At 43.9% G+C, this 19,084-nt stretch overlaps 1 protein-coding gene across 3 annotated transcripts in view; it reads right to left on the reverse strand.

Annotated features, from left to right (window-relative positions):
• The window catches only part of carmil2 (capping protein regulator and myosin 1 linker 2), a 198,951-nt gene that overhangs the window by 134,684 nt on the left and 45,183 nt on the right, over positions 1-19,084 (reverse strand). For all 3 annotated transcript variants that reach the window (XM_078544182.1, XM_078544181.1, XM_078544183.1), the window contains one exon: positions 18,883-18,942. In XM_078544182.1, coding sequence (XP_078400308.1) covers positions 18,883-18,942 — 60 coding nt within the window. The remainder of the gene's footprint in view (positions 1-18,882; positions 18,943-19,084) is intronic.

Consider the following 19,084-nt stretch of genomic DNA (forward strand, 5'->3'; position numbering starts at 1 on the left):
ACTGGAGTCAGCTAATGAACTTTTAACAAAAGCATAAAACATTTATTAAACAAGACAAGGTGAACTATATTACAATACTCCTTCACCCACAACTGTACCTTTACAGATATATACAGATTCATAAGGATGACACAAGTTTCAAAAGCTACCTTAAACTCTAATGTTCACAGTAAGTACAGTAAGTAAATCAATTAGCGACCTGTGGTCAGACACACCACAGTCTGAAACCAAGGGCAAAACCTTCGGGATGGCGAGCAGGAACGGGCCGATCTTGCCGACACGTAAAATGACGCCCGGTGATGTCGGGCGTGCGCCCTGATGTCGCCATGCGTCATTCAGATATTCAGTTCGGTGGGCGTGCACCAGAGTCAGCTGCACGCCCGCCGAACTGTCAAAGGCCTGTTAAGGCCATTTGAATATCAGTTAAAATACTTAACTGAGCTGCCTGTCCAATCTTTAGGTTGGTGGGCAGGCGAAGAGCCAGGCAGCCTTTGCATTTATCATGAAACCTCATCCACAGGCGGGATGAGGTTTCTTGAAGGTTTTTAAAGTTTAATAAAATTATTTAATAAAATTCATTGATATGTTCCAGCTCATGTGACACTGTCACATGAGCGGACATTTCTTAATCTTTATTAAAATGTTTAAAAATCAAACTGATCTCCTTGAGGCAGCTTTTTGCCTCTGGGAGATTTCTGAGCTCTTTCACGTACATGCGCAATAGGGCACAGGCCCTGACTCAGCCTACTCCCCGTGCCGGCACAGGGAGCGCTCAGCACTTCCGGGTGCATGTCATGCTGGGCGGGCCTTAATTGGCCCATCCACATAAAATGGCAACATGCAGCCAATCGTGGGCAGCGATCTGCTGCGTGCCCACCCGCACCCGCACCCGCCCCCGCCCAACCCCTCCGACGGGGAGAAAATTCTCCCCCAAGTGACAGATGCCACCCCAGACAGATGCTATGGATCTCTCCTCAACTTCCCCCCCCAGATGCTTGTTATACCATGAGCCAACCAGTCTCACTGAACTCCGGCTTTCACACTGAGGGTTTCCAATTTCCACTTTCCAAGAACATGCCTTGGAATCTTTTCCCAAACCAACACTTTCTCGCAGATACCTTCCGCAAAGGTTCACCTCCAGGGTTTCGGACTGTCCTTCAGATGTTCCTCTCCCATGGGGCACCACCTGCATTCAAGCTGTCTTCCATGCACTCTCTCTCACCAACTCAGCTGTTAACAGTACACCACTGCTTCACGTGCCCATAGCAAAGAGTTACAGACCTTCAGTTGCCTCTTTGGACCTTCTGACTTCTCACAAGCCTTTATATCGCTTTGATTCTGCTTCCTGCAGCTTGGAGCTTGAAGCTTGAGCCTTTCTCTGCCCCTCACTCTTAACTTCACTTACAGGACCTTTTCCAGGTTCCTGTCCTTCCTTTGACTAGTAGGTCTGTTTGGGACTTTCACCTGTTCCACTCCCCTAGATTTGAGGATTTTCTGCCCTTTCTAGGCTGCTGCTGCCTGGCAGCTGTCTTCAAAACTGAACCCAAAAACTGCTGTTTCTAATTCTGTCTATCTGTGTGTGTGTCTGTGGGAGGGGCCTGCTTCTCTGAACCCCTGTTGCTAGGCAACAACCCAGTTTTTCTACTCTTGTTTGCTTAACTTCTCTTACAGTCGTAAACTCTCATTAGAAATGCTGGCACGTTTTAAAGTGAAACTAAAACTCAACTTGGCCTTTTCTTAACACAGATACATTAAGATAACTCATTCCTAACACTCACAAACACCAATATAACTTATTTAATCTATTTCTATTTCCTAACAACCAATTTACCAGTTCCCTTTTTGTTTCTTACATAAAAAAAACTTCATTCTGGGATTTCAGAACAAAACACATCATGGGCACAATTAACATAAATGGTAAATGTGTAACTGACTGAGCTGCATGGATTAGATGTGTATAGGGATTAGCTCTGTGCTATATCCTTGATTAGTAGATAATCCTTTTTCAGTTTAAATGGTAAACTCTCAATGATTAAAATCTAAAATTTCATCAATCTATATACTATTGCCTGAGTAATATACAGTCCCTAATTTCTTTCACTGATTTTTTTTCCCACTTTTCTCCCCTCTTCCAAAGCCACTGACTCTTTGCTGTCGCATGGATCAACAGTTACTGGGTGCTTTGTTTAAGTAATCATTGTTCCTGGGTGATCCTTGCGAATCATTGTTGACAGTGTATTTGACTATGAAGGTCCAGTACAGATGAGCCCACCCCTTGCTGGCCCAATGCCAATGGGTCCTTCTGGATGGTATGCTGAAGAGCAATCAGGAATGGAGCATTGGTTAATTTTCCTCTCCCAACACAGGTAAATTATAATGTCCCGATTGCTACCCTGGCTAAGATCAGTTAACTCAGCACAGATCAGGGATGACTAAGGAATCATCTGAGTGTGAATTGCTCAGTTATTAGTGAGTAAACTTATTGGGCTATCAAGGGAGCAACACCCTCTTGATCAGTGGTACCCTAGTCACAGTAATACATAGATTATAAATCTGTAATTTCAGACATAGTGGAAAAGACGTCAGCCATTTTACTTGAAGAATTGAAACAAACAGGTCCTTGGAATATTTAACATTCTGAAGCTACAGGCTAAAGATATTTTTCATCCCACTTTGAGCAGATATTGCTATTGATCAGTTTATGTTCCTTGCCTGCGCTCAATCTAAAACATGTTAATTAGCCGGTGTGATATCTTACATGGCACTTATGTAACTGAACAATACAGGGCAGGAAGGTCCTGAGCTCAACTGTCAGTCTGTGCTGAGTTAGCTGATCTTGTCTGTATGGAAATAAAGGGCGATACAATGCCCTTGAGCTTGAAAAAAAAAATAAAAGGTCAAGATTCCCCAAACCTGAATGATATCCTGTTATTCCTGCTGGAAAGTTTACATGTCTGGACATCAAGGAAGAATAGGATTGGATCTGTTATTTCTGTTGAAGAATCATACGGACTCGAAACGTTAACTGTGTTCCTCTCCACAGATGCTACCAGACCTGCTGAGTTTTTCCAGGTATTTTTATTTTTGTTTTGGATTTCCAGCATCCGCAGTTTTTTGCTTTTATATAAGAATAGGATTGGACCTGGCTGCAGTACCGCCATACATCAAATGCCATTGAACATTCACTGTCTGAACTCACACAAGCAGCATGGTCACTTGGGCAAGCTAGCAAGATAGTGGCTGGGCCCAATGGGCCAAACACTAGCAAGGAATCCACGCCTTCATGAGAGGGGAGTAAACTGGTGAAAGAGGAATTTTTTAAAAATTTCAACAGCTTAAAAGTGCTTTGTGGAATTAGGATACAAAATGCTCTCAAATAAGGAAAAATAAACAAGGAACATCGCTTATTTAATACTGAATCATCCACGTCCAAAAGAGAGCGTTAAGGGTTGGTTTTGAGAATGTTTGTGCATGTCGGAAGATAATAGGCTGCAGATCAGAATATGCACTCCAGCAAACAAAGGGAGTGCAATTTCATAAAACAGACCTATAATGTGCTACTATCACCACATCATAGATGAATTGCCACATGTTTATAAACCCAGAGAACTTTTTTTAAACAAGAAAACAACCTGGATGAAAATTGTTGCAGAATAAACTGCCTAAATTATACATTCAAGGACAGAGCTACCAAAGATCAAGGGAGGGAGAACTTTTAAGTAAAATTAGTGGTTATGCAAAGCAGTGTGACGCATGTCTGCCCAAGAGGTAATAAGTCTGTTTTCCATTGTGTAAACGATAAAATCTTTTGACCCAAGCTCATTATTTCCTGCTACATTGCAGATTGAGATCAACAGACGTATATGTTGCCATTTTAGTGGTTTTATTGCGACCTAAGTGTCATCCTGATCAATGAACATCATCTAGAACTTTTTGCTTCATAATTTTTTTGTCCCTTAGAATTCTAAACCACAAAATTTGAATGGTACAGTACTTTAACAGGATGGCATTTCACTTGAAGGGGTCCATTTGTTTGGTAATTTAAAAAAGAATTATCTACAAATGTTTCAGCCTTCCCTAGGGGTTGCCTGGGTGTGGTTCGGTGGACCAGGCATCCGCTGATACCTCACCTGAACGGCTATTATTTATGTGATCTTTTTGAGTGCATCAGCAAAGGCTGTTCCATTGTGAAGTGGATGGGAGATCACCGCCAGGCCAAACCACAATGCATAAATCTACACTTTCCTGCAGAGGGCCGGCAGATAACAATTAGAAGCAGAACCCCAGGCGTTGCTTTCATTTATTAAAACATAGGCACTGAAGCCAATTATAGCCAACTCAACAGAGACCGGGTGCAAACTTGGTATTTTCCCCACCTGTAAGGCTCAGCTGCTTCCTTGGGGGCTGCTGCAGTAAACTGCAGTGTCCCCAGCATCACCCCAACTAAAATCAATTAACTCTGCACATGCTGTGGACTGAAATTGTGTCTAGAATTCCATTTTGTTTTTAAATTGCAGGCAAAGAAAAGCTATGTATTATTTACCATTTTCATATCTTTGTATTAGGTAACCAAAACTTCATAACTATACAGCACTCCAAAAGAGGACGGACCATTATCTGATAGCACAACAATATAAATATTCTACAGCTCATTTTTCACTGTCATAGTTTCTTTAATTTAACCTTTAATGATTTTCTAATCATTTTTAATCCTTTTCTAATTCTTTTAACCCTTTTTCTAAACCTTTTAACTCTTTTTCTAATCAGCATTAAGCATCACCTTCATTTAACATAAATTGACTCTTTTGATTTCATCATAATTATTTTAAGCTTACCTATCTATATTGAACTGTATCTTGTTACCTTTAAGATCCAAATCCTTATTAATGTATACAGATAGATGCATAGGTTAATCAAGCACAACCAGTGCAGAGTTGGTGAAGCACATTCATGTCAGAAAAATTTAAGAGTATTTTTAAGAAGTTCCAGATTTTTTAGACAAAGGAATGGCAGTAACTATAACATATGTGAATTTTCAGAAGACAGCTACAGTAAGGTGTGTTGGAGATTTTTACAAACATTTACAGCTGTGATACAAGAGGACACATAGGAATATCAATAGAAAGGTGGTTGATGGACAGGAAACATAAGGTTAGAGTTATATGCAGAGAGAACAATGCAAAGGGATTATTTTTGGATTGCTCCCGCAAACAGCCACCACAGACACATTGATGGAACAGCCTCCTTTTGCACATTAAACCATCTAAGGTTCCACAGGTCCTGGTTGCATTGGTCCTCATTATTGACCTTTGTCTGCTCATTTTGTATCGGCTACAAATTGGAGATTTTGCTTACTGTACCCTCCTCCAAGATGTCAAATATTCGGCCTGACAGTCTGCAAGCCATTGATTTCAGCATTTAGGCTAAATCAGGGTTGTGACTCACCACTGACCTTCATTGCTGACTGCATTGAATTATGCTGGAAAGTCCCATGATTCGGAGGCCATTAGTGGTTGCCCACACCACTAAGTGTGCATTCAAGACATCTACTTGTAAAATTTGCTGCAAATTGTGGTTTAGGCCAGAACTTGGAATATCAGGGTTCCAATCTATTATCAAGTCCTTCCAGCATACTTCTGCCAGAATTACAGATTCTTAATCCCATTAAGAATAGTAAGTGTCACAAAACCAATCCCTGGGATACTCCACCAATAATCTCCTTCCAGCCTCAAACACTTACTTATGTACATTCCATGGTTACTAGCTTTGGAAAAAATGATCTACCAGTGCTCTGCTTTACCTCCTACTGTTCACTCCTTACTTCAGGCATTGACCATTGACTTCTGAAATTGCTATATCTAGATGATGCATTATAAAGTGCTGGAGTGGGGCAGGGTTTACCATCTATGTGTGGGTGGAACTGATGAGTAGTTAGTGTGGACAACAGTTTTTACACATCCTCTGCAGAACTAATCGAAAAAAGTCTAACTCTAATAGCTAGAATGTGATGGAATACTATGAAATATGAAATCACATTGAACAAAGACTCTTCAATCCTCGGCATAGTGTAAATTGCATGTGCAGCTCAGTGGGCCTCTGATCAGTAACTTAGTCCATTGGCTGCTCCTCTTGTTTTGGCACATTTTTGATATTTCACCATATTGAGTGCATATAAACATACGAACATGGAGCAGGAGTGGGCCATTCAGCCCCTCGAGCCTGCTCCACCATTTAATAAGACCATGGCTGATCTGATAGTAACCTGAAATCTGCATCCCACCTACCCCCAATAACCTATTACCCCTTTGCTTGCCAAGAATCAACCCACCTCTGCCTTAAAAATATTGAAAGACTCTGCTTCCACCACCTTTACAGGAAGAGAGTTCCAAAGACTCATAACACTCTGAGTGAAAACATTTAGCCTTATCTCTGTTTTAAATGGGCAACCCCTTATTTTTAAACAGTGACCCCTAGTTCTAGATTCTTCCACAAGAGAAAACATCCTCTCCACATCCACCCTGTCAAGGCCCCTCAGGATCTTATATGTTTCAATCAAGTCGCCTCTTACTCTTCTAAACTCCAGCAGATACAAGCCTAGTCTGTCCAACCTTTCCTCATAAGACAACCCACCCATCCCAGGTATTAGTCTGAGAAACCTTCTCTGAACTGCTTCCAACGCATTTACATCCTTCCTTAAATAAGGTGACCAATACTGTACATGGTACTCCAAATGTGGTCTCACTAGTGTCCTGTACAACTGAAGCATAATCTCCCTACTTTTGTATTCAATTCCCCTTGCAATAAATCATAACATTCTATTAGCTTTCCTAATTACTTGCTGTTCTTGCATACTAGCCTTTTGTGATTCATACACTAGGACACTCAGATTCCTCTGCACCTTAGAGCTCTGCAATCTCTCACTATTTAGATAATATGCTTCTCTTTTACTCTTCCTGCCAAAATGTACAATTTCACATTTTCCCACATTACAATCTATCTGCCAGATCTTTGCCCACTCACTTAACCCATCTATATCTGGTTGTAGCCTCCTTATGTCCTCTTCCCAACTTACTTTCCTATCTATCTTTGTGTCATAACAATGTCATTCGTTAGTCAGGCTTTTAACTGGCTACAAAAAATGGACGTTGGAAACTGTTTAAGACTTGGCATTTTAAAATAAAAACAAAAGTAGAAATAAGTAAATTTTACAAAATGTAAAAATATAATTAAAATAAAAATAGAAGCAAGATTGTAGGACCAAGGGAAAACAAGTCACAAAGTAAACCATTTAAATTTATTGCTAGTTAAATATTTTTTATTTTATTTAAGATGTTGCATGTTTTGTAATGACCAGGAAAGTTCCAAGTTCTATCCCTGTTCAAGCTGGGTTTGCTGATCTCAGCCAAGGGAACCATAGGACTATATTAATTAGTCCCTCATCATGAAAATATAATAATTTTCATAATATTATTGTCATTTATTGTAAAAATGGGTTAATAGGAGGGTTTGGACAGTTTCTTTGTGTGTCTGTGTGTGTGAGATTTAATTGAATTGGAGACATCTGGTCTGGAGGCTTTTGAGTTATCAAAAAGAAGCTAGGTTTGAAATGCTAAATACATAAACATGGCTGAGGTTTTAGAATGTGAAATGTGAGGAAAATTTGCATTTATAGATAAATTAGGGTAGTTTGAATTTCAAAGAGATGGTAGGATGGTATATCTAGCCCAAAGAAATTAAGCCAAACAGTATGTTTATTTTTCCCAAAGATTACTAATAAAATGAGCACTATGAAAAGATTTATATTATGAGAAAGGTAAAGTTCCAAAGGCATATCAGAACAATGGAATTTACATTAAAAAGGAAGAAACATGTATAAAGGAGATGAGGTTGTGTGTAAGGGAAAAGACATTTAAGATCTAACATAAGAACATAAGAAATAGGAGCAGGAGTAAGCCATTCGCCCCGTCAAGCCTTCCCTGCCATTCAATAAGATCTTGGCTGATCTGCCCCAAGCCTCAACTCCTCTTTTGTGCCAGCTCCTCATAGCCCTCAGCTCCCCGATATTTGAAACATCTATCTACCTCCTCTTTAAATACTTTCAGTGATCTAGCCTCCACAACTCTCTGGGGTAGAGAATTCCAGACATTCACTACCCTCTGAGAGAAGAAATTCGCATTTTAAATGAATGTCCCCTTATTCTGTAACTATGTCCTCTAGTTCGAGATTCCCCTACTAGCAGAAACATCTTCTCAACATCTACCCTGTCAAGCCCCCTCAGAATCTTGTATGTTTCAATAAGATCACTCCTCATTCTTCTAAACTCTAATAAATAAAGGCCTAACCTGTTTAGCCATTCTTGATATGTCAACTCCTTCATCCAGGAATCAGCCTAGTGAATCTCTTTTGCACTGCCTCCGATGCCAGTATATCCTTTCTTAAATACGAGGACCAAAACTGTACACAGTACTCCAGGTGCAGCCTTACCAACACCCTGTACAGTTGTGACAAGACTTCCCTATTTTAAAACTCCAACCCCCTAGCAATACAGGCCAAAATTCCATTTACCTTTTTAATTACTTGCTGCACCTGCATGCTAACTTTTTGTGTTTTAATCATCAAAAACACACAGGTCCCTCTGTACTGGACTTTTTTTGGAGTCTCTCTCCATTTAAATAATAGTCTGCCTTTTGATTCTTCCTACCAAAGTGTATGACCTCACACTTTCCTACATTAAACTCCATCTACCAAGTTTTTGCCCACTCACTCAACCTGTCTATATCCCCTTGCAGATTCCTTATGTCCTCATCACAACATGCTCTCTCACCTATTTTTATAGCTTCAGAAAATTTGGATACATTACATGCTGCCTCCTCCTCCAAGTCATTAATATAGATAGTAAATAATTGAGGCCCTAGGGCTGATCCTTGTGGCACTCCACTAGTTACGTCTTTCCAACCTGAAAAAGACCCATTAATCCTGACTCTCTGTCTTCTGCATGTTAATCAATCCTCAATCCGTGCTAATACATTACCCCCAATACTGTGAGCTCCTATCTTGTGCAATAACCTTTTATGTGGCACTTCATCAAACGCTTCCTGGAAATCCAAATATAGTACATCTACCGGTTCCCCTTTACCAACTCTGCTTGTGAAATCCTCAAAGAACTGTAGTAAATTTGTCAAACATGATTTTCCTTTCACAAAACCATGCTGACGCTGTTTGATTGCATTAAGCTTTTCTAAATGTCCTATTTCTTCCTTAATAATGGACTCTAGCATTTTCCCAACTACAGATGATAGGCTGGCTGGCCTATAGTTTCCTGCTTTTTGTCTCCCTTCCTTCTTGAACAGGGGCGTCACATTAGCGCTTTTCCTATCTGCTGGGACCCTCCCAGAATCCAGTGAGTTCTGTAATATTTCGACCAATGCCTCCACTATCTCTGCAGCCACCTCCTTTAAAACTCTGGGGTGCAGGCCAACAGGTCCTGGTGACTTGTTTGCCTTTAGTTCCATTTGTTTGTCAAATACTTTGTCTCTCATGACAGAGACTGTTACAAGATCTTTCCTCCCATTAGCTTCTTGCTTATCTGATATCTTTGGGATGCTTATAGTGTCCTCCACCGTGAAAATCGATGCAAAATATTTATTTAAATTATCTGCCATTTCCCTGTTCCCTGTTATCAATTCTCCAGTTGCATCCTCCAAGGGTCCCACGCTCACTTTAGCCATTCTCTTTCTTTTTATATACCCGTAGAAGCTCTTGCTGTTTGTGTTTATATTTCTTGCCAATTTACTTTCATTATCAATTTTCTCCCTCTTTATTAGCTTTTTTGTCATCTGCTGCTGGTTCCTAAAAACATCCCAATCCTTTGGCCTACCATTAGTTTTTGCCGCTTTGTATGCCTTAGTTTTTGATTGGATACTCTCCTTGACCGCCTTTTTTAACCACGGATGGTTCATCCTTCTCATCGAGTTCTTCTTTTTGACCAGGATAAATTTTTGCTGAGCGTTATGAAATATCTGCTTAAATGACTCCCACTGCTCATCCACTGACTTTCCCCTTAGTCTATTTTCCCAGCCTGCTTTAGACTACTCCTTCTTTCTACCTCTGTAATTGCCCTTATTTAAGTTGAGGACACTGGTTTGAAATCCGAGTTGCTCGCCCTGAAACTGAATTTGAAATTCTACCATGTTGTGATTGCTATCCCCTAGGGGATCCTTAACTACGATATCTCTTATTAATCCCACCTCATTACATATTACTAGATCTAAAATAACCAGTTCCCGGGTAGGTTCTGCAACGCATTGCTCTAAGAAACAATCTCTGATGCACTCTACAAATTCATCTTCCACATTACCCCTGCCAATCTGATTTGTCCAGTCAATATGTATATTAAATTGACAATTGTAGCGCCCTTCTTACACGCTTCCATTATTTCCCGATTTATACTTTGCAGTGAGGCAACTCTTCGGGGTCCTATAGGCGACTCCCACCTGTGACTTCTTCCCCTTGCTATTCTTTATTTCCACCCAAACTGATTCCACATCATGATCTATTGCACCGATATCACTACTTACCACCACACTGATATCTTCCTTTATTAACAAAACTACCCCACCTCCTTTTCCGTTTTGCCTATTTTTCCAGAATGTCGAATACCCTTGAATATTGAGTTCCCAGTCTTGGTCGCCCTGCAACCACATCTCTGTAATAGCTATCAAGTCATGTTCATTTATTTCTATTTGTGCCGTCAACTCATCTATCTGCTGCGTGCATTCAGATAAAGAGCCTTAAGCTTTGGCTTTTTCCCATTATTACTCATTCTGGTTCTAATTTCTGCTGCACTCTTCTGCTTATATTTTCTGCCCCTTCCTTTGGTTTGATTATCGTTCGCCTCTTCGCTACCCTGCACCTCGTTTCTTTTTGATTTTTTAAACTTCCCGTCAATTGAACCCTCCCCCCAACTAATTAGTTTAAAGTCCTATCTACAACCCTAGTTATGTGATTCGCCAGGACACTGGACCCAGTATGGTTCAGATGAAACCTGTCCCAATGGAACAGCTCTCTCCTTCCCCAGTACTGGTGCCAGTGCCCCATGAATCAGAACCCATTTCTCCCACACCAACCTTTGAGCCACACATTTACCTCTCTACTCTTATTTATCCTACGCCAATTTGCACTTGGCTCAGGTAGTGATCCGGATATTATTACCTTTGTGGTTCTGCTTTTTAATTTAGCCCCGAGCTGCTCGTAGTCCCTCAGCAGAACCTCTTTCCTAGTCCTATCTATGTCATTGGTACCTACACAAGTGTGAAAAGCCTCCAGCCTCTGTGCATCAAGTTGCTGTCTACAGGAACTGAAGCTGAGAAAACTCACTTTGAATTTGACCATTCAGGGTATTGTGTGGCTTTGCCTGGATCTGTTTAAATCTATTTGTTTTTACTGTTGCCTTAAAGGGGGTGTAACTGGAAGCCAGATTAATTAGGGGTTTTAGGAGTTATTATAGTACTAATTTGTAGAAATTGTTTCTTTTGTCAATAAACATTTAATTTAGTTTTCTAAAAACCTCTGAAGTCATAGTAGTCTTATTACTTCTGAATTCAGGGCATGCAACTCGAAATAAATTAGAAATTGCAAAACAGTTGTGACTGTGTGATCAAGTTTCCTTCGTGGATTTGATCCAGCTAGTGCACATCATCCGCCATGTCATAACACCCTATATCTTTGGGGTGAGCAGAAACTGGCCAGGGCTATTGTTGCAGATTGCTATCCAAAAGTCCCTCACAGAGCCCCACGGGTGTGGATGTCAAGTGAGAACAGGGTCAGGCTCAGCTGTGATGGTCCTTGCAGTTGGATAGCTGGCTGACACTGCTAAGAATCCCACATAAACAATGGCCAGGTAAACAATTTCATTTGAATTCCTGAAACAAGTATTAGTCTTCATCGTCAGTATTTCAAATATAGGATGGTGGTATTGCCTCCGACGATGGGTAGATGTGCTGCAGGAAGGGGATACACTTCACCAGAGGGAGAAAAGGCAAGTCAACAGCATTGCCTGCTTGACAGTAGACATATGGAGCTGAATTTTATGCTGATCGGGCGGGCGGGCGTGCGCCCGACCCGATCACACGTGAAATCGTGTGAGATGATGTCGGGTGACTGTCCTGACGTCATCCCGCACTTGCACGATATTTCGGTCGGCAGGCGAGCGCAAAAGTGGGAAGTGTGCCCACCAACAATTAAGAGGGCAATTAAGCCCATTAATGGAGCAATTGTCTGTCATTTTACCTAGCCCGTCCAACCTTACAGAAGGCGGACGGGTGAATTGGCCAGGCAGCCTTTGCATTTTTCATCAAACCTCATCCACGGGCAGGATGAGATGTCTATGATGAAATGAAATATAAATAAATTTCTGTGGACGGCATTTTCATTAGCTAAATTTTCAGAGGCAGAATTTTGCCCTTGGTGAGGGGAGCTGGATGGGGGCAGGCAGGGGCAATCGGGAAGCCAGCTGCCACCTGCAATTGGTACCGGACCGCGATTTTGTGCTGGCAGGCCAATTAATGCCCGCCCAGCGTGAAACGTGAGCGGCAGTGCTGAGCACTGCCTGTGAAGGTGGGTGGGTGGGTGGGGGGGGTGGAGGAGGACAAGCAGGCTGAGCGTGAACTTCGCGCATGCATTCAAGTAAGTGCTTCATAATCTCCCTGAGGCAGTTCCATTTTTTTTCATATCTCTTCATCTCCCTGAGGCAGTTCCATGCCTCAGGGAGATGAAGAGACATGAAAAAAAATTAAAAATAAAAATGTAATGAAACATGTCCCTCTGTCACATGAGCAGGGACATGTTACTAATGAAAAATTAAAGTTTTTATTTTATTTTTATTTGCTTTTGGAAACCTCAGCCCACCCGTGGATGAGATTTCCTAAACCACCAACCATTAGGTTGGACCGGCAGTGAAATTGATTACTTAATGGCCTTAATAGGCCTTTTAATTGTCGATGAGCTCCAGCGCATACGCACCAACCAAACTATTGCGCGACTGTGCACTGACGTTGGGATGCTCAGCTGATGTCAACGTGCGTCGTTTCACACTCAAGCAGGTCAGGTGCACGCCCACCCGCCGAGCTGAATATTTCACCCGCAGGTGACGGATTATGATGACACTTTTTTTCAGCTTTTGAAACCTTTATTTTTGCTGTTTCAGGCCTTCAGCTCTCTGCCTACAGGGAGCTTTCTATCAGCGCTGGCACACGCCTGCGCTGACATCACTGCCTGCCCTCTTCCCACCCCCACCCCAGCAGCGCTGAGCTTTTCAGTGCACATTTCACACTGGTTGGCTGTTAATTGGCCAGCTAGCATGAAATCGCAGTCAGGGGCCAATCGCGGTCGGAGGTCCGTTTCCTGGCTGATCCCGGGCCCGCCGATCATGACTGCCCACTGAGCTGAAAACTCGGGCCATGAGAACACCACCACCTGGAAGTTCCCCTCCAAGCCACTCACCATCCTGACTTGGAAATATATCGTTGTTCCTTCACTGTCACTGGATCAAAATCCTGGCACACCCTCCCTAACAGCACTGTCAGTCTACCAACACCACATGCGCTGCAGCAGTTCAAGAAGGCAGCTCACCGCCACCTTCTCAAGAGTAATTAGGGCTGGACAATAAATGCTGGCCCAGCCAGCAATGCCCACATCCCATGAATGAATTAAACGAAAGACAGTTGACAGTCTTCAATTAGACAATAGTACTCCATTGGGTCTCTTAATTCAGATTCAATTTTACCTACTGAACTAGCAATGTTGTTACTTTCCCCAAACCCTAAATTGGCTCATCAGGTTTATCAGGATATTGCTCATCTCAATTGTACCCAGCTTTGTTGAGTCATGATTACACACCACTATGCACCGTAGGGTTTACACAGGAGACACAATCTCAGTTTTGTCTGTAAGTTGTACCCTTGCTTTCACAAACTTCAGGAATGTGAAAATGACTACAACAGCTGAAGTGCCTTTTGGATGGCTTCTCATTTGTTGTGTTCCATAATAAAAGCGATTGCAGCTTCCTCCTGGCTTGGGGCTCTTGTTATCTTTTGCTTCTCATTCAGGTTTATCCCATTACAGTAGCATTAAACATGCAAAATAATTATGAACTAGGGGAGTAAAAAAGGCAGTAGACAATTTAGAAGGCTACCTGTAAATTGCACCAGTGGCTATCACTGTTTTTTTTTGTAAAAATATACTTTATTCATAAAATATCTTCAATCACATTCCAAACCATTTCAAAAACAACATTACAAGGGTACAATCCAGGTTAAACTTTTACAAAATGTATCACCAGGTGCATCAGTACAAACAATATTACAATCATTTACAGCCTTTCATTTTGATCTGTACAGCCCGAGGGGCTCTAAACAGTTCCCAGTCTCTCGGTGCGCTGTGGTAGAAAGGTCTTAGACAGCGACCCTTCCCCATTGCGCCTTTGCGGCAGCTGCCCCAAGCTTTAGTGCGTCCCTCAGCACGTAGTCCTGGACTTTGGATTGTGCCAGTCCGCAACAATCGGTCGGGGACAACTCTTTGTGCTGGAAGACCAACAAGTTTCGGGCAGACCAAAGCGCCTCTTTCACCGAGTTGATGATCCTCCAGCTGCAGTTGATGTTTGTCTCGGTGTGTGTCCCTGGGAACAGCCCGTAGAGCACAGAGTCCTGTGTCACAGAGCTGCTCGGGATGAACCTCGACAGCAACCACTGCATCTCTCTCCAGACTTTCTTTGCAAAGGCACAATCCACAAGGAGGTGAACAACGGTCTCTTCCCCACCACAGCCACCTCGAGGGCAACGTGCAGAGGGGGTGAGCTTCCTGGCGTGTAGGAAGGATCTGACGGGGAGGGCCTTTCTCACCACCAGCCAAGCTACGTCTTGGTGCTTGTTGGAAAGTTCTGGCGATGAGGCATTCTGCCAAATGACTTTGACAGTCTGCTCGGGGAACCATCCCACATGGTCCACCCTCTCCTTATCCCTCAGGGCCTCTAGGACGTTACGTGCTGACCACTGCCTGATGGACTTGTGGTCAAAGGTGTTTTTCTGCATAAATTTTTCCACCAGGGACAGGTGGTACGGCACGGTCCAACTACTTGGAGCGTTCCGCGGCAGCGTGGCCAGACCCATCCTTCGCAACACCGGGGACATGTAGAACCTCAGCACGTAGTGACACTTGGTGTTTGCGTACTGAGGGTCTACGCACCGCTTGATGCAGCCACACACAAAGGTGGCCATCAGTATGAGGGCGATGTTGGGCACGTTTTTTCCCCCTTTATCTAGAGGCTTGTACATCGCGTCCCTGCGGACACGATCCATTTTCGACCTCCAGATAAAGCGGAAGATGGCTCGAGTGATCGCCATCGTGCAGGAGTCTGGAATGGGCCAGACCTGCGCCACGTACAGCAACAGCGAGAGTACCTCACACCTGATGACCAGGTTCTTACCCGCAATGGAGAGGGAGCGTCGCTCCCACATGCCCAGTTTCCTTTTCACCATAGCCACTCGCTCCTTCCAGTTTCTAACGCATGCCCCGGTCCCTCCGAACCATATCCCCAGCACCTTCAGGCCGTCAGCCCTGACGGTGAAGGGGACAAAGGATCGGTCAGCCCAGTTCCCAAAGAACATGGCCTCGCTCTTCCCACGATTTACCTTGGCTCCCGAGGCCAGTTCGAACTGGTCGCAGATGTGCATCAGTCTGCGCACCGACAGCGGATCCGAGCAGAAGACGGCGACGTCGTCCATGTACAGGGAGGCTTTTACCTGAGTGCCTCCACTGCCTGGGATCGTCACTCCTCTTATGCCCGGATCCTTCCTGATGGACTCGGCAAAGGGTTCTATGCAGCACACGAAAAGGACAGGCGAGAGAGGACAGCCCTGCCTGACTCCAGATTTCATCGGAAAGCTATCTGTTTCCCACCCATTGATTGAGACTGCGCTACTGATGTTAGTGTAGAGCAGTTGGATCCAATTTCGAATTCCCTCCCCAAACCCCATTTTGGAGAGCACATCCCCCATGTAGGTGTGCGATATTCTGTCAAAGGCCTTCTCCTGATCCAAGCTGATGAGGCAGGTATCCACACCCCTGTCCTGTACATAGGCAATCGTATCCCTGAGCAGCGCCAGGCTGTCAGAGATCTTCCTGCCTGGCACAGAGCAGGTCTGGTCAGGGTGAATCACCAATTCCAGAGCGGATTTGACCCGATTGGCGATGACCTTGGACAGAATCTTATAGTCCATATTCAACAGTGAAATGGGTCGCCAATTTCTAATTTCCTCCCTTTCCCCCTTGTGCTTGTAGATGAGGGTGATGATGCCTTTCCTCATGGATTCTGACATACTACCGGCCAGGAGCATACTCTCGTACACCCCTAGCAGGTCTGGGCCGATCAAGTCCCACAGAGCCGAATACAACTCCGCCGGCAGGCCGTCGCTTCCGGGGGTTTTACTCTTCTCGAAGGACTCGAGGGCCTTAGTCAGTTCGTCAGGAGTTAGCGGTTTGTCTAGGCTCTCCCGCGTACTGTGGTCTAAGACCTCCGTGATAGAGGACAGGAAGGACTGGGAGGCCGTGCTGTCCGTGGGCTTCACGTCATACAGTCCGGCATAAAAGGATTTGCTGATCCTCAGAATGTCGGACCGTGATGACTTTACTGAGCCGTCTTCTTCCTTCAGGCTGCTGATCACAGAGCGCTCTCTGTGTACCTTTTGGAAGAAGAAACGTGAGCACGTCTCATCCTGCTCCACGGAGCGGACTCTGGAACGGAAGATGATCTTGGAGGCCTCCGAGGCAAAGTGCGAGGCTTGCTGGCCCTTCACCTCTTGGAGCTCCTCCTTGACATCGACCCCCATCGACTGCAGCCGGAGCAGATTCTGCATCTTTCCCTGGAGTCGGGACATTTCCCTCTGTTCCTTTCTAGCTTTCTGGGTGCCTTTGCGGATGAAAAACCTCTTGATGCTTCCCTTGATCACTTCCCACCAGTGTGTCAGGGACTCAAAGAGGGGTTTCACAGTTCTCCAATCTTTGTAATCCCTCTTGAGCTCCTCAATGTTCTCTGGGGTCAGCAGTTGCACATTTAGCTTCCATGCCCCCCTGCCCACCCTCAGGTCTTCCTCCAAGTGGCAGTCCGCCAGTAGGAGGCAGTGGTCAGAGAAGAACACCGGCTTGACCTCGGTGGATCTGACTGTGAATGCACGGGACACAAACAGGAAGTCTATCCTGGAACGAATGGACCCGTCTGGCCGCGACCAGGTGTATCTACGCTGCGCTCCGTCTGCAGGGTTGCTGAAGACGTCGTGCAGCTTGGCATCCTTAACTGTTTCCATCAGGGATCTGGACGTAGCGTCCAATCTGCTTCCGGCCCTGCCGGATCGTCCAGCCGCATCGATGATGCAGTTGAAGTCCCCGCCCAGAATGACCGGCCTGGAGGTCGCCAGCAGCAGTGGGAGCTGCTGAAAAACCTCCAGCCGCTCAGCCCCTTGTGCCGGGCCATACACGTTAATTAACCGGAGTGGAGCGTTCTTGTACATTACGTCTGCTACGAGGAGTCGCCCGCCCACCACCTCCTTGACCTCGGAGACGGTGAAGTTGCCTCCCCGCAGCAGAATACCCAGGCCGGAGGAACGAGAGTCGTTTCCGCCCGACCAGATCGATGGCCCGTGGGACCACCATCGTGACCATTGCCTGTAGGAGCTGAGGTGCGGTATCGCACACTCCTGCAGAAACAACAGGTCAGCTTTGACCTTGGCTAGGTAGTCCAAGGTCGCAACACATCGCGTAGTAGATTTAATGCTACGCACATTTATGGATACAATCTTTAAACCCATTTTAAAGCATTTATTCTCCTACCAAACCCACTGTCTCTGAGAGTCCCAGACCTTTAGTCTGCTCCTTCATACCCGTAGTGAGCTCAAATTCCTTCACTTTGGATGGGCTGAGGTAGATCTCCTTGGCCGATCTGTATCTAAGCTACAGAACAGTGGCTATCACTGTTCTGTAGCTTAGATACAGATCTTTCTAATTGATCTGTCCGTGTAACGTTTTACATTAGCATTTAAAGATAAATGCGAACTCCCTTACCTTGTCACAGTGTCTAGACAATTGCAACCCTTCTCTTGTATTCTGGAAGGGCTTTGCACATTATACAAATGAAGTCAGTCTACATTTTACTGTTAAACTTATTTAGACGAATCAGAGAATGCAATATTTCTAACAGTAACATGCAAATTCTCTTCCTTTATTAACTACGCTCTAACCAACCCAAACCCAGACTGCGCGAAAATGGCAAGTGTTGCAAAAAGCATGTGAGGTAGTTGCATTGGTTGATTGGGGAAATGTAGCAGGTAGGAAGAGCAGCAATTTCTTGCAGTGCAGAGCATCATTTTATGGTAAAACATTCTAAATGCTAGCCAATCCCAGCAGGTTGTTGTATCCATCCTATATCATATACCATATCATATTTAATTTTAACAAGGAGTTACCCTTGACAGGTTTAAATATAAGCAACAAAAATATATTTTCTCCTCAATAATGTGTTGAAAAAAAGTGCAAGCAATGTTAGCCAAAACGTTCAGCAAACACCTTAGAATTATTCACAACTCTCATGAAAGTTAAGATTAAAAACTCGATAGCAGGTGGATTACGCAGGAGTCATTTGCAAATTTACATAAAGTGCATTGCACATTTTAAGGGCTGACAAAAAATCTGAAATCTTATCTTAGCACCTTTTTGTCACGTTCTTCACAGGGTTTGATTATTGAATACAAACATGTTGCTGCGCTACAGAACCCCTTCAGTGTTAATGGTGGGGGGTTACTTAACAACATTCTACATAAGGATTAATGTGTTTACCTGAGTGTGGTCGACGGCATTGATCGCGTTGATCTCCAAGTAATTGAAAGAACTTTCTACCTGGAAGCAAAGGCGAATGCATGGATTGTTAGGACTGTAGGCAGGGTACATCAGAGAGGACGGAATGTCGATCAATTCCACGAAAACCACAAACAACAGTTCATCATGAGGGAGCACAGGCTCTTAACGGATCATTCTCGCA

Source organism: Cetorhinus maximus, chromosome 6, assembly GCF_964194155.1.
Source record: "Cetorhinus maximus chromosome 6, sCetMax3.hap1.1, whole genome shotgun sequence".
NCBI lineage: Eukaryota > Metazoa > Chordata > Chondrichthyes > Lamniformes > Cetorhinidae > Cetorhinus > Cetorhinus maximus.